This window comes from Cariama cristata, unplaced genomic scaffold (assembly GCF_000690535.1).
Source record: "Cariama cristata isolate BGI_N322 unplaced genomic scaffold, ASM69053v1 scaffold2196, whole genome shotgun sequence".
In the NCBI taxonomy this organism is placed as follows: domain Eukaryota; kingdom Metazoa; phylum Chordata; class Aves; order Cariamiformes; family Cariamidae; genus Cariama; species Cariama cristata.
The window spans coordinates 53,530-68,558 of record NW_009622496.1 but is presented as its reverse complement, the minus strand read 5'-3'; the positions used below and the strand labels follow the sequence as shown (position 1 = coordinate 68,558).

Here is a 15,029-nt window from a genome sequence, read left to right as displayed (position 1 = left end):
TTACTATTAGAGTTTTGCTACTAAAAAGATATAGTTAAACAAGTTTGGAGCTAATAATCACAGCAGTTTCTTCAGAAATTATGTATTTTTCCATTTGTCATTTCCTGCATTGGCAAACACAACCAATATAATTCCCTGAAAAATAAGTTGATTGTACTAATAAAGAGCATAACTTTGAAAGCTGTGCGGAAAATTGCACACACATGAATAATGGAAGGTGTCAGTTGCTTCGAAGCTCAGTTACCCCTGGCTAAAGAAACTCATTTCTGTGTTTTGCAATTTTATTAATACATTCAGGTCGTGATTTCTAAATCCAATCAAAACCTCAGATACTAGGACACTTAAATTTGTTAATGAAGGGATCATCTAAAATGAAAACTAAAACATAGCTTTCAGTTCATCTCAGTATTCCTATCAGCAAGAAACAAGAGCAAAATCCTTCAAAACTGCAGCATTAGAGTAAAAGCAAGATAAAGATGAGACACCCCAATTCAGAACACACTATTACTTTTAAGCAAGTCATTGTGTTGAAATCTGACTACAGAAGTGTGAATTCAAAAGCTAAATAAAAGTCAATTAAAATTAAAATCTTAATCATGTAGAACTTTATTTACCTACATGCTATTAGTTAGTTTTTCCTTTCTTCCCTCTTATTTAAGGTGCAAAAGCATCTATTTTCTACTTAAATTAGCTTCCAACTTGTTAATGGTATTTTCAGATTTTTTTCTTCTATTGCAAAGTTTCACATTTGCAGAAACAAAATTCCACAGATTGCATCCCTACTGAAAAAAGTGCAGGTTAATATTAACATCTCCAAGGGAAGTATACTTAAGCTGTAATTTATAAACGAAGTAAATCATGTACTACATATTGACAAAAGAAAATCTTCTAATATAACAAAACATCAAAAGATATTAAAGTTTATGTATTTTAAATCTCCAATTTCCAGCCAGATTTATGCATTTCTAAATTGTTTTATATAGTGTGTGAATAAAAAGAAAAAAAAAAACCCTCTTTGAAGACTAAGTAGCTCATTCAGATAGGAAAAAAAATTGTTTGAAATAAGTTTTAAAAATTGCTGTAATTTTAGTGCCCTATGCTAGAAAAAGCATATAAATAAACCCATTGAAATTTTATGGCTTTTCCATTCACTTAATTCCTACACATTATTAAACGATCATATAAAAATCAGAAATTTGCTATACAAGAATCTGAAGTTGTTTATGATTTCTTTGCAGTCTGGAAAGACATGAAATAAGTATATTATTTTTCACACTAATTTTTCAACATTCTAAGAACTATCAAGCTACCAAACTCTGAACTGAGGAAAGATGAAAATAACTTTATATATGTTTGAACATCTTCTCAAATTTTGATCTACAAAAAGCTCTATATGTTTTAAAACTACTTGTAGACCAATCAAGTAATTTTAATAAAGACATAACTATCTAAATTATCTTGATTGAAGTCACTTCTCCCTGCTATCCTCTTCTAAAAGGTCGAAAGAATGAAGCAGCAACAGAAAAAGCAGAAACTTAATTTTTTAATTCATCAGAAAGATGTGCCCTGGTACGATGGTAGTAAGAGTTCCAGTTACTGAATCTATCTACTCCAGTAAACCACAAATTCTCTCTAAAAGCATGTCTTATTTATGTTGCAAAATCTTGGAGCAGGACAAAAGTGCTCTTTGAGATAACTCTAATTGCACCAATTAAAATTTCTAAATCCTTCTCTGAGCCTGGAGCTGAAAAGGGTAAGAATTCTAACACATGCATGGAAAAAGAACTTCTTTGCAAAACTTGTCACAGTTAATTAAAATCTGGTCAGATAAGGCAAACCACCTTTCTCTTCATTGGGCACTGTTCAGCAGTGCTCCAATACTACGTTTAGATGGCACATCCATTCTTTCTCACTGAGCTCCTTGCTGCTGCTGTTTGGCCATCACAGTATCAAGTGTGATAATTTAAAGCTAAGTCAAGTATACGTATGCTATAGCCTAGTGCGCCTGCTCACTGCTCTGACAGACATCTGCCCTAAGTGGAGACATAATAAAGAGTGCTCACAGAAATTTAGTGTTACTTTCTAGAATAAAGTGAGCACTGTTCAATTCAAAATAGCTACAAACAGGGATCAGTTCTTGTAACAAGGCCATACTACATAACTGTAATACAGTTCACAAACAGAACTTTGTGAGGCTGCCATTTCAACAAACACTGAAGATGAAAAGAAATAATAGCTTTTTCTGCCATAGCCTCCTTCCTTAAGTTCATTGTAAATGAGTGCCCTTATGAATGACCCATTTCAGTGACTGCTTTACATACAAAACCACCCTTTATTTGTTAAGCACTACATCCCTAACTCCTTAATTCAGTTTTGCACTCAGTTTAAAAATCCATCTTGACTGAATGGGTCCAATTATTAAAAAAAAAAATCAAAACTGTAATTAATTTACTACCAAACACAGTTTTTGTGACACAAAGTGCAAAGCTACTGTTGGTTCTTTCCTTGTTCTACACCACTGTAACATGCAAGCCTTAAACCTATAACTGACTCCTGAAGAAACCTTCTAGATAAAGAGTCACCTTTCTGTTTCCAAATAAAAGGCTGTAGCCAGCCATCTGTCCCAGACCTGGATTCACAATTCTGGGAATAACTGTCTAATTTTTGTCTATCAAATAAAATGAATGTTTTGTTCTTTATGATGAACTATGTTGTCATTCTATTACACTGAGACAGATTTCAGTGAACACCTCACCCCACTGTCAGTATCTGCTTAGCCTCAAAGTTTGAGCCAACCACTCCCTTTTCCCATGTGAACACTATAGCTACAAGATCAGAGTTTAACTTAAAGGGATACTTGTTTTTGCCCTCCGGCTGAAGATATTGACAACAGCCACACACAGCCTGTCACAAGTCACTTGCAGGACTTACATATCCTTCATTATGAATATGTGGTAAAACTGCTATGAAGGAAGAACAACTAGCACTGTGCACGACTTCTACTACATCTTTTCGGGAAAAGCCAATGGTTAGAGCCATGTATACTATCAGAACTCTGAATATATGTTATACAAGGCACCATGGGATTGACGGCTTCATAGATGCATCCGGTAGATATCAATAAGCATACCGGCCAATGAAAAGAAGAGAATACATTTGGGAACTTACCCTCATACTTCCTTCTTAGGATTTGAGACATGAAAGGATATCCCTACCTGAACAGGAGAAATGCAGTGATATGTCAGTATATCTTGGAGACTTCAATTAGTATATGCCATAGCACTGCTGTGAACAAAGATGTATTTGGCTTGCCATGCTTGCATGTCCAGTAGCAACCCAGAGACAAACAGGTAATCAGACTAACTACTGTTGTAAACTCTGTGTTGATATCCCTTGTGAAGGAGTAAGAAAATGGGATAACACTGCCAAAGTTGTTTGGCAAATATCTGACAATAATAGACAACAAGCAGCTTCTTTTTGTTCCCCCTGGCTAGAACCAATACAAATAGTTTTGTGTTTATCCTTTCTTCTGGGCAGATGAGAAATTTGGCCTAAACTTTTTTCCCCAAAAACTCTCAAGAAGTTACCTCTTCACTGACTGTGATGCTGGAAGTGTATGATTTCAGTTCTTTCTTCAGATACATATTCCTAAAGACAGATACTAATGAACAAATCAAAAGAGAAAGCTTTAACCAAGTTGGTGTAATGAGCTTGGACTGTCCTTAAGAATCATAGTTTGCCCACAGTACTCCAAGTGTCTAGAACACCCGGTGTGGATACAATCACATCATATCCTGCCATAAGTTGCACTGATATTTGGTCTATCTATTATTCTGTCTAGCTCAGAAAAACTTCTTTGTACTCAGTGCATCTAGCATTTTGGGGAGGAGGGGAGCAGGGAAGTCGTCAAGAAGAGTACAGCAAGCTTTGTTATCTTTAGAGCTATGTGCTGTCACTGCCACCACTGATAATTCTGCGACAGGTGAGTCTGGAACAATGAGGTGGCAGTTAATGTAACTTGGGAGCTATTCTGGAAGCTGTAGTCCAGCTGCTGGATTTCGTCAAGTATTTCTTGCTGGTATGATAATAATTTTGTTTCTGCAAGTTAAGTCCGGAATACCAACAATAATATGAACAATTTTCACTAAGACTTAAGAAGTGGTATTCAGAATAGCAGCCATCTTTTTATAAGCTATCTTTTTATAAGCTTAAGCTTGTTTTCTAGGGTAGCGGAATGTGATGCAGCCACACTGTCATCTGCTGAAGTCAGGGCATCCAGATCCATGTCTGTGTTCAGTTGTTCAACGAGATATTTAATTTTCCATTATTTTATATTAATGAGATACTGTTCTCTGCATCAGTGAGTTGCCAAATACATCTTGTGGTGGATATAGGATCTTTCCTATAGACTTGTATAGAAAGATTGTTTGAGTTCCCCAGAATTCAGGACATTCAGGAAAAGCCCAAGAGAGTCAAATGGCTTACGGAGATATCTCTCACTATCTGCAGGAGAATCCATTTCATAACCTGAATATGGGAGACCGAGACAGTGCTTTTGGAGATGACCAAAGATATATAATATCTTCTATATGAGGAGCAATTAAGCAGCAATGGACTTTTCAGTCTGCAAAAAGACAGAACTTGGAAAGGATATGAGAAATCTAAAATTGTGAGTGGCACACAGTCTTGGCAGCAACTATCCATTCCCTGTGTCTTCCAGTGCAAGGGCAAGAAGCTGTCAATGAAGCTACTGAGAGACATGCTCATACTCAAAAGAAATGAGGCTGGTTCTTCCTGCAACAGAGAGTAGGCCTGTAAAACCACTCACCAAATGATGCTACAGCTGCAAAAGTTTACATGAGCTCAAGAAGACACTGACTGTGTACTCATATGGCAGGTCTGTGGAGGATACTAAACTGACAAATCACAAAAAGTTCAAGAAAACCCTCATTTGTAAATAGTTGGGAAGATTGGACAGCATTACAGAGAAGTATCATGTTTACCTTGTTCTTACACTTTCCTAGGTGTCTGCATATGGTCTTTATGTGAAAGAGAATGCAGGACTGAAGAGATTGTTGGTCTGAACCAGTACAGCTATTTCTTAGTTATGATCTTATCAGCTCTCTAAAAATTTCTTTGCCTTAGGAAACTAGCACAATCTTTAATACAATCACAGTACTAGTGATAGTTGAAGAAATCAATGAATTCACATTTAATTTTCAAGGTCAGACTGCTGGTCACTGCACCTGCATTGTCTGTCTGAGAAACCATCTGATAACCTTGAGTCTCAACATCACACTTCAAATTATATGTAGGTTTGAAACTTAAAAAAATTGATGGATACCTTTTTGGTTAAAGATGCAAATCTTTATTATTATTCCCAGCAAAGATTTCTACCAGAAGTCTAACACATTTGTAAAGTCAGAAACAGTACTAGTGGATTGTGACATCTGAGGATTGCTTTAGCCATGATGGTCAAAACTGCAATTAAAGTTTTTCTCAGCTTTTCTAATGTGTTAGAACATGAACTATAAATGCCGACCTCCCAAACACATGCAAATCCCTTTGAGATACTAATGCTTCCTTTACCAGCAGTATTTAAACAAGAGTTTAGCATGCCTTTCCAGATACTGGGAATGCTAGATATAGAACCATCAAGAAAATAGATTGATTTCTTCAAGGCAGCTCAAAAATTCCATAATTAGTATCTGGAGTAGCAAAGGGCTAAAATAACCTAAAACTATGGAAATACAGATAAACACATAATAGAAAATTAGCTGAGGAGGGTGATGCAGACACGCCTAAGATGTTCTGCACAGAGACAACTTCCAAGTGTGGAACAGTGATAGCAATTCTGAACCAGCTCCTGCACAGCAGAGCAGCTTGGTGCTCAGGAAGTCAGATGCAGTCAGCTACAGTCCAGCAGCATCTCCTGATTTTCTCCAGCCTCGTGGAACCCCAAGCATGAGGCCTGAGTTTCATGCAGACAAGCCTGAGTTCAGTTAGCTCAGTCTAGCTCAGAGCTCAAGGACAACATACAGGTGCTAACAAAACCCTTCCTGATGTGACCCAGTTCCATAAGGAGATAATTTGGCATCTCTGCACATGCCATCATGTTTCCAAGGTGACTAGGGTGCTCAGCTTCAAGGTTGGATCCCACACCATATCAATGCCTTGAGCTACAGATTACAGCATACCCAGCTTACCCTTCTCGATGCATTAGAGCTGGGTAAGCAGCAAGGAGTAATTGATTTTAAAATGTTAGGTAAACAGCATTTGCATTTTCAAAGTCAGTAAGTCATCCCTACTTTCCCCAGGAAATCTTTTAGCATAAAGGCTAGGATTTGAATGATTGATGAGTTCCAGATATGTGTGAATGAAACAAGAATTCTTATCTCTTGACATCTATTCATCAGTAGCAGAAACAAACATAACCACATTCCTAAAAAATTACACAGCTCCTGTCAGCTTTTCATTTATGTTGCTGGACAGAAACAAGTGGAAGCCATTTGGGGCTCTTCCTGAAATAGATACAAGAATTGGAACAGAATTATCATTGGTTGCTAAATAAAGGAAAAATTGTAGTGTAGAAACTCTGGAATCATATTATCTTCACTCCAGACACTCAAGAGATTACTGCTCTAAAAAAATAAATCTGGCCTAAATCTGGCTCAGAAATGCAATGGGCTCTAGCTTTCTTATAAAATGCTTGCAAGAGCACAAGTACAACGGATTAGGCCATGGAAAATACATGAATAAGAGGTATTAAGAAGTATTTATTTGCTGCAAACACTCATCTCAAAAACCTCTGTGCCAGACCTTGCTTCTCTGGCTTCTTAGAGAGGGGGCTTAAATCTTGTGTATGCATCAGGCTTTCAAAGAAGTGCTGAACCAGAAAGTAGACGTACAATGCCCAAAACAGGTCATTAGATTCACACACCACATTACACATACATGTATGGTTATCAATTCATGCATTCAATCTACAGATGTATGTAAAATAATCTTTAAAGAAAATCTTATCATTAGTGAATACACGCATATACATACATAGCTGTGTATGTACACCACGTATGCTGAATTACTAGCCTTTCAGAAGTTAATATTAGAATATTTTAGGAGGCTGGTTGACAAAAGGAAAATGCATTTAACAATATCAAGAAATTTAATGACACTGGCTACAAACAACTTGTTTATTTTCCTTTATTTTTCTAAGATATTTCTATTATATGTAGTCTATGCTTCATTATAATTAGTTTAGGATGATTAATAGTGAAGAATGCCTGCCATTGCACTCCTCTAAGGTGCAATACAGATACAACAATGGCTTTTCTTTTCTGTTTTCAGAGTGATGGAGGGAAGAGGTTACTATGTGTGCAGCAGTGCCCCTTTAAGTAATCTTTTTTTTGGCTGTGCATCCAGGGCAGCTAATAGTTTTATCAAACACCCTTCACAGCAAGACGACTGTTCCCATGGAAACTGTAGAGCAATCATCCATTACTCCTGCAAAGATTTCTCTCAGCTCTCTCCTAAATACAGGTAGCTACTTTCTCTCAAAGTAAAATAGGATGGAAGAATGAATTTTACAGTCTGTGTGACAATTCACCCTCCAGAGTTTCACATGGAGACTAGGGGGAAAAAGTGGTGCCTAAAACACAAAACCTGAGAAAGCACATGCAATGAAGCCATAAAAAAGTTTTAAAAACAGGGACAAATTCTGTCAAGTCTGCAATGTAAAATAGGGCTTATAAAGAGGGCGGAAGATTCTTTCCTTACAGCTGTGAAATGGAGAGGAGGCAGAGAAGAACATAAGATTGGAAATGAACCCACAGCTTGGTCACTTACCTCTCTCAGCATGTTGTTTTCTTTTTCCTTCTGTTCAAGAAGGCTCTCCAAGTGGTGCACATGCATCTCTGCCTCAGCCAACCGTCTTGTTCGCTCATGATCCTCCTCAGTGGCTTTTGCTGACAGACCTTTGCTCTGCAGCATCTCCAGCAGCTTTTTGATGGACTCATCACGTGCATTTAAGGTCTGTTTCTGCGTCTCAATACGCAGTTCCATCTCTTCTAAGGTCTTACGTAGCAGGAAGAGTTCCTTGGCCTGGCGTTCATGCTCTGCATGAAGTCGTTGGAAGTTTTCCTCTGTCAGCTCTGCCACAAAGGGCTCACTGGTTCTAGTGCTGCTGTCTTGCTGGAATAGCTGGTTCAGGTCCCGTTGGATCCGAAGCTCATCTTGGAGGGCCTGAATAGTCATCTGCATATGCTAAAAGAATAAATAAATAAAATCAGAGGATTCTTCTCCACTGAAGAAATAAAGAGAACAGTATGAGCCACATCAGTCCTCCTGAGCTACCAACCAAGAGGAAACCGCAACATTGACAGATCAACATTGTCTTTTGAATGCAGAATTGAGATGGAACTGGGTTATACTACAGAAAGTCCCTCCTATGCCTGGCAGAGGTTGCTTAACGCTAGACACCTCTTACTCTGGTGGCTCTCCCACTTCCATCAACTTGAGTTAGTCACTATTTCAAATGGGAAAATGTCAGTAGGCATTTGTTAGTAAGCTGAGATCTTAAAATATTTTTTTTCCAAATGTTTGCTTACCTTATGGAAGAATTCTGCATAAGAAGCCCTAGACTAGAATTACTATCTTGACAAAGCAGAGGGACACGTGACTATTAGAATTTACATACTATCTAATAAAATGTAATCAGTCATGAAGGCTCCCAAGGTCTTCAGTATTAACACTACACCTAGCACGGATTTCCCAGTTGACGTACAGAATAAACTTCAGCATGTCAGGAAGAACTACAATGACAGAAAACTGGATATATGCCGACTGGGGAGAAGGGTGACATCATACAACTTTAGGCATGAGGATTTTAGTACAAAATAGAAATTACCACCTTACAAAGAGGAATGTGAAATCAATCAAATTATCAGCAGTAATTTGTGGTTGTGTAAGACAATAAATCCTGTCTCAAAGACTGTGAATACAGTGGGTTAATATAGTGAGGTAATATATGAGAACGGTTTGCCTAGAAAAAAAGTCCTCACTTCATATTTAGATAAACATTTGTTTTCTTCCCTGCAAGACAGAAGTATTAAGACAATAACAAGTCAGATGGACTGATCCCTGGGGTCTACCTTTATATTACAAAAATCAGTGTTTGCAACACAGCTACTTCCAGTATTCACTAGGACCAAAGTACTAGTTAGTATTAGCTATAATCTATTATCAAGCTTGATGCAGGAGACACACTGTTAAGGTCTATAATGTAACAATTGTGACAAATTAATACATTTGTCAAAGTACTTCATTTCACTCAAATATTTGTGAAAAGAAGAGATGTAAAAAGATCTGGGTTTAAGTATTACTTCAAGAATATATTTATCACAATTCTTACACAAAATTCCTCGGAGATACTAAAAAGCTCTAGGTGGCCCTGCTTGCGCAGGGAGGTTGGACCAGCTGACCTCTGGAGGTCTCTTCCAACCTCAACCATCCTGTGATTCTATGAAAAGACAATAGACATAAGACAGTATTTGCAGTACAGTTACCTACTTTTAACTTTTTTTAGAAATGTTAACAGTTTGGTTGTATAGAATGCTGCATAAAGGCAGTCCAATCCCATTTTCTTTACAAAGGTCAGTACTTTAGACCAAGTACATCCCCTTTTTTTTTTTTGTTCTGGCCTAATAATGTTCATGGCTATGAGGTTCAACAAGGCCACATGTCAAGTTCTGCACTTGGGTCACAACAACCCCATGCAACACTACATGCTTGGGGAAGAGTGTCTGGAAAGCCACATGATGGAAAAGGATCTGGGAGTGTTGGTCAACAGCTGGCTGAATATGAGTCAGCAGTGTGCCCAGGTGGCCAAGAAAGCCAACAGCATCCTGGTTTGTATCATAAATAGTGTGGCCAGCAGGACTAGGGAAGTGATCGTCCCCCTGTACTCAGCACTGGTGAGGCCGCAGCTTGAATACTGTGTTCAGTTTTGGACCCCTTACTACAAGAAAGGCATTGAGGCACTGGAGCAAGTCCAGAGAAGGGCATCAAAGGTGGTGAAGGGCCTGGAGCACAAGTCTGATGGGGAGCAGCTGAGGGAGCTGGGGTTGTTTAGGCTGGAGAAGAGGAGGCTGAGGGGACACCTGATCATTCTCTACAACTACCTGAAAGGAGGTTGTAGCAAGGTGGGGGTTGCTCTTTTCTCCCAAATAACAAGAGACAGGACAAGAGGAAACGGCCTCAAGTTGCACCAGGGGAGGTTTAGATTGGCTATTAGGATGAATTTCTTCACCGAAAGGGTTGTCAAGCATTGGAACAGGCTGCCCAGGGAAGTGGTGGAGTCACCATTCCTGGAGGTGTTTAAAAGATGTGTAGATGTGGTGCTTAGAGACAGAGTTTAGCGGTGGACTTGGCCATGCTAGGTTAATGGTTGGACTTGATGATCTTAAAAGTCTTTTCCAACCTAAACCATTTTATGATTCTAAGAAGAGCTTTTCAAAACTAAAGGTGCTATTCCACAATCAGGTCACCTAAGTACACGCTGACACTTAAAGGAACAATGCAGCTCTCTATCCTTCCTTAGGTGACTGGCACTGACAACTGGATCAAAGCTTCACCTGGCTGAAAATCAGCCCCATCAAAACCAAACAAAATATCTTTCCAGCCAGATCTCTGATCCAGTAGATAGTGTGACTATACCAATACCGATCCTGCCGCAAAGCAAAGGTGGGAACATGTAGTCAAGGAGCAGGTGGAGAAGAAAAAGGAACCATCCTTTATGGTATCAGCATAAACTGAAATCAGCTTAAATACATAGCTTCATGGTTGATTTAAGATGCTGTAATTGTCTTTTCTTCTATTTCAATAACATAATACTTGACAGTTACTAATTCTGTTAATCTAAGACTACACTTTAGGTTATAGAATCTGCGTGATAACATAGCAGAGGTATATTATGTAAGGGGATAGTTAATTACTCTGTTCTAAGAGGTACATTGTGTATATATATTGGTGGATGCTTAGATTTATTTTCAAGTCAGTGTTTAGCTGTATAAGAGAAGAAAAAAATATCTCAAGGGAATCAATATGGATTTTGAAAATGGTTTTAGAAGTGGCTTTTTGTTTTTTAAACTAAAGATTCCAATTTTCATTGATTGTTATTTCTCCAAACCACAGTCAAAGTGAGAATGTCAGAACCTCCAAGCCTTAAAACTGAGGCACTACCACAAACATGCCAGCGTGCAGGCAGGCAAGCAGAACTACTACATCTGTTCAATTAATGTATGTTGATCAAGCTGTAAGAGAAAATCTACTGCACTGATGAAAAAGTTTGCCTCATCTGTACCTATACAACATCAATAAAGTCAGTAGGACCACAATAGCAGTAGTGAGAGAATATCCTTAAATTTCATTAAACTTAAATGATAACCTCACTACATATAACTTTACAATTCCACACATGAGTTAATTCCATTTGTATTTGAGAAGGCCTACTTATCCACAGCCCAGCTGTGTGTTGTTCCTTCGGCTAACAAACAAATTCCCACATGCTTCCACCTGCCTCTCCACATACTGCTACTTCAGCATTTCCTTTCTCCCAAGCGAGAAAAGAGCTTTTTCTGAACAACTACATCATCTACTAAATGAAATTACTTCCTCTACTCAGTGTTGTCTTAGAATCAAACTTGGGTTATTTATAAACACCAATGGACTAAAACACCACAATCAAACTCCTGCATTTTTACCATTTGATCTGCTGTGAAATCTCATTTCAGGTTACACAGGCAAAAACTGTGTATTAAATAAACTACTTTTTCAGTTAATATAGCTCATCTTCTATATAATTTCAAAGAAAACATTATTTTCCCTCTGAAGGAGCAGGCAAGACTTATTAGCTTCTCATCCATTTCTTAGACTTCACTTTTAAATCAGTGACTATGCCACAAAGACAAAATATTTTTCAAGTTCATGTGACACTAGCTACTGATGCTTAGTCCTAGTTCTAGGACCTGACCAGAGAGCTCAATCAAACCTGAAAAAGACTGTTGAAATTGTCTTAGCTAGAAATAAACTAGTAAAAATATTTTAATACCACTGAGCTTGATTACATCATACTCTGCTGAATAAGTACCAATCATGCTTTTGTTAAATAGTTTAATAAATAGCACAATAATTAAAGTCAAAACAATTATGTTGAACTTATATTTTGCTTGAAGCTTATTGTACTTATATTTCAGACCTTGAGGATTCCTTGTTTTATTTTTCTAGTAAGTCTCTTGCTGGTTATGCCTAATGTACTTTTCTCTTGACAGAGCTAAGCCCCTTCAGGCTCACCTCAAATGTACATCCTAAAAGGGTAAGGTGCATAACATAACCTCTTACGGGTGTTCCTCTGCCTGTATTACTTCCACGGGACAACTTAAAGTTTGTTAACCAGGCTCTACACAGGGACAGAGTTTGCCTTTCATCCAGCAGAACAAAATTTACATCTGTAAGTAGCAGAACACAATTCAATCTTCATCTCCACCTAACAGGATTCAAATTCACATTTCCCACACCTTGGCAGATTGAGTAGATGAGCTTCCAACCTACAGTATGACTACAGCCAATAATACAGAAGTTCCTTATATTTGGTTCATAAAGCAGTCCCGGTGCTGCAGTTACAGGATAATGCAATGTACCTATTGCTATACTTGTGAGTTCAGGAACCTTGCTGCAGGCAGCTCTTTTCATCTCTCTCTGTTGAAGCTTTTCCATTTTGCATGAAATATTTAAAGATTCAGTAGGTCTGACAGGAAATACTAAAGAGAGCACAGCTTCTTATTGTCATTGGTAGAACACATAACAGAAAGACCTGAATAGCAATACTTCCAATTAACTTAAATGTTTATCATCTTACCATTCCAAAGGAAGTGGGGGACGCGCATTTTAACATACTCAGGCAGAAAAAGGAATGTAATTGATACTCTACAGCCAAGACCTGTATTCTAACCCTACATTTTAGATCAAAAGGAGGCAGCCATCGCTACTAGCATGATTTTGAAAGAAAGGATTAAATTGCGACATGCTTTTTAAAGAAAGCATTTTCACACTCATGTTTGCAAGACAGAGCTTGACCTACCAAGTTACCGTGTTTAAGATTCCAATATGCATTTGTCCATTTGTTTTTTGGTTGCCTGATTCAGGTTATTCACACTGCAGATACTGTCTTTGTAACTACTGTAATCAAATACATAATTCATCCCATACTTTATTCAAGAAGTCTAAACACCTAAATTAGAACTATTAGAACTAGGCGAGGCACCGAACACTTCTGTAGTTAAGTTCTTAATCTCCTGGATTTAAATTCTAAGTAGGTTAACCAGGGAAATTATTTAATTTTTGGAATATCAAGAAAAAATTCAGTACATTCAAGAGATGCCCGTCAACAATCATCAAAAAGGAAGAGAAGAACCTACTCCTTCCCAGCAACAAGGGAAAACATAACATGCAATTATATGACACTGTCACAGAAATCTGTCACAATGAGGCGGGAAGGATTGTTACATTCTGCAAAACTGAACGACTTAAAAAAATTTCTCCTCTTACACTGGGAGAACACTGAAGACCCTCATATTTATGAGCAAGAGAATACGGGGTGATAGAAAGGGTGGAGAGAAAGAGAGATCCTACTGGAATACTTAGTGGTGTGTTAGAAAAGCTTCAGCCTCGAAGATAAAGTTTCAAGCTCTTATCCATCAATCTTCATACATCCCAAATGAAGCTCTAGTCAGTAGGCAATAAGGTGTTCGTGGGTGGGTTTCTAACAAGATATTCTTACAGAAGGGACAGAGAGACTGCTTTGTACAAATACCTGAATATTGACTGACTTTGGAATTTAAACCTACACCTCTCACATCTCAGTGTCACAAAGGGTAGATGAATCTCAAGCTCAAGGTCTTTGAATTAGCCAAGAGACCCGTTAGCACATCCTACACTCTAGTGAGCATCCCTGACCTAGCCTATTTCATACTCAAGCGTTGATCTCATCTCACTCTCGTCTAATTTTTAATCAGAAATTCCACTCTGCAGGGAAGAAAGCTTTTCCTAATAAAAGCTTTGCTGAAATCACCAGATTCAATAAAAGTTTCTTATAAAAAATATTATTGACAAACTTAGCTACTGAAAATTTCCTGATTATTTCCACTGTTAACCCATAATGTCTGTACATCCTGTACTGAATGGCAGCTTTATGATGCACATGTATTTGACAGCTTTCTGCAAACCTGCTCAGTGATCAAGCTGTTCTTCACGTAAAAAAACAGTAAGTGCTTGGAAAGACATAGGACAGGTTTGCATTTTTTTTTGATTACTTGTCATGTATTTCTGTATTTATTTTTCAGGATCCAACCCAGGGATAAAGAAAAAATAAATTATAAAAAAAAAAAAAAAGAGACAGCTGTAATCTGTTAATTGACCAAAAACTAGGTTTCTGAAGATGCCAGGTTACAGCTAATCTCTTATTCAGCCAACTATTTTTACAGCTGGGAAGAAGAAACAGGCTTTCAGCTACAAACGCCCTTCCAGGTCTGAAATAGATGTACTTGTAGTACATACAAACACTATTTTACTTTTGTCTTTAGATCATCATATGACTACAACGCTACTACTCTGGAAAGAAAAGATACAATAATCACAATATATTTTATTTCAGAAGGATAATTCAGTACAGTCTACCCTCAAATGTACATCACCAGAAAATGACAGAACTTAAAGGTGCTTTTCTTGCCAGCAAATCTGCATGCACAATCACAAACTTTTCCATTATGACAATTCCTCTCACTTTCTTTACAAGAAAAGCATTTCAAACATTTATAAGAGGATGAACCACATTCAGCTCAAAAGAGATCACATGCCAAATGCTAGAACAAGATTCGGTCACTACGGGAAATCATTCTCTCCCATTCTCAAAGAGTTAATATTTTGGCATTGCTTCTGGGAAATAGATTCTGCTGAATGCACCACAGAAGCAAAGC

General features: G+C 37.8%; 1 protein-coding gene across 1 annotated transcript in view; it reads right to left on the bottom strand.

Moving 5' to 3' along the window:
• Positions 1 to 15,029, bottom strand: part of ERC1 (ELKS/RAB6-interacting/CAST family member 1) — a gene marked incomplete at its 3' end in the record, with an annotated part of 79,945 nt that overhangs the window by 20,613 nt on the left and 44,303 nt on the right. The window contains exon 2 of the mRNA XM_009702334.1: positions 7,846 to 8,262. Within this exon, the coding sequence (XP_009700636.1) occupies positions 7,846 to 8,262 (417 nt within the window). The remainder of the gene's footprint in view (positions 1 to 7,845; positions 8,263 to 15,029) is intronic.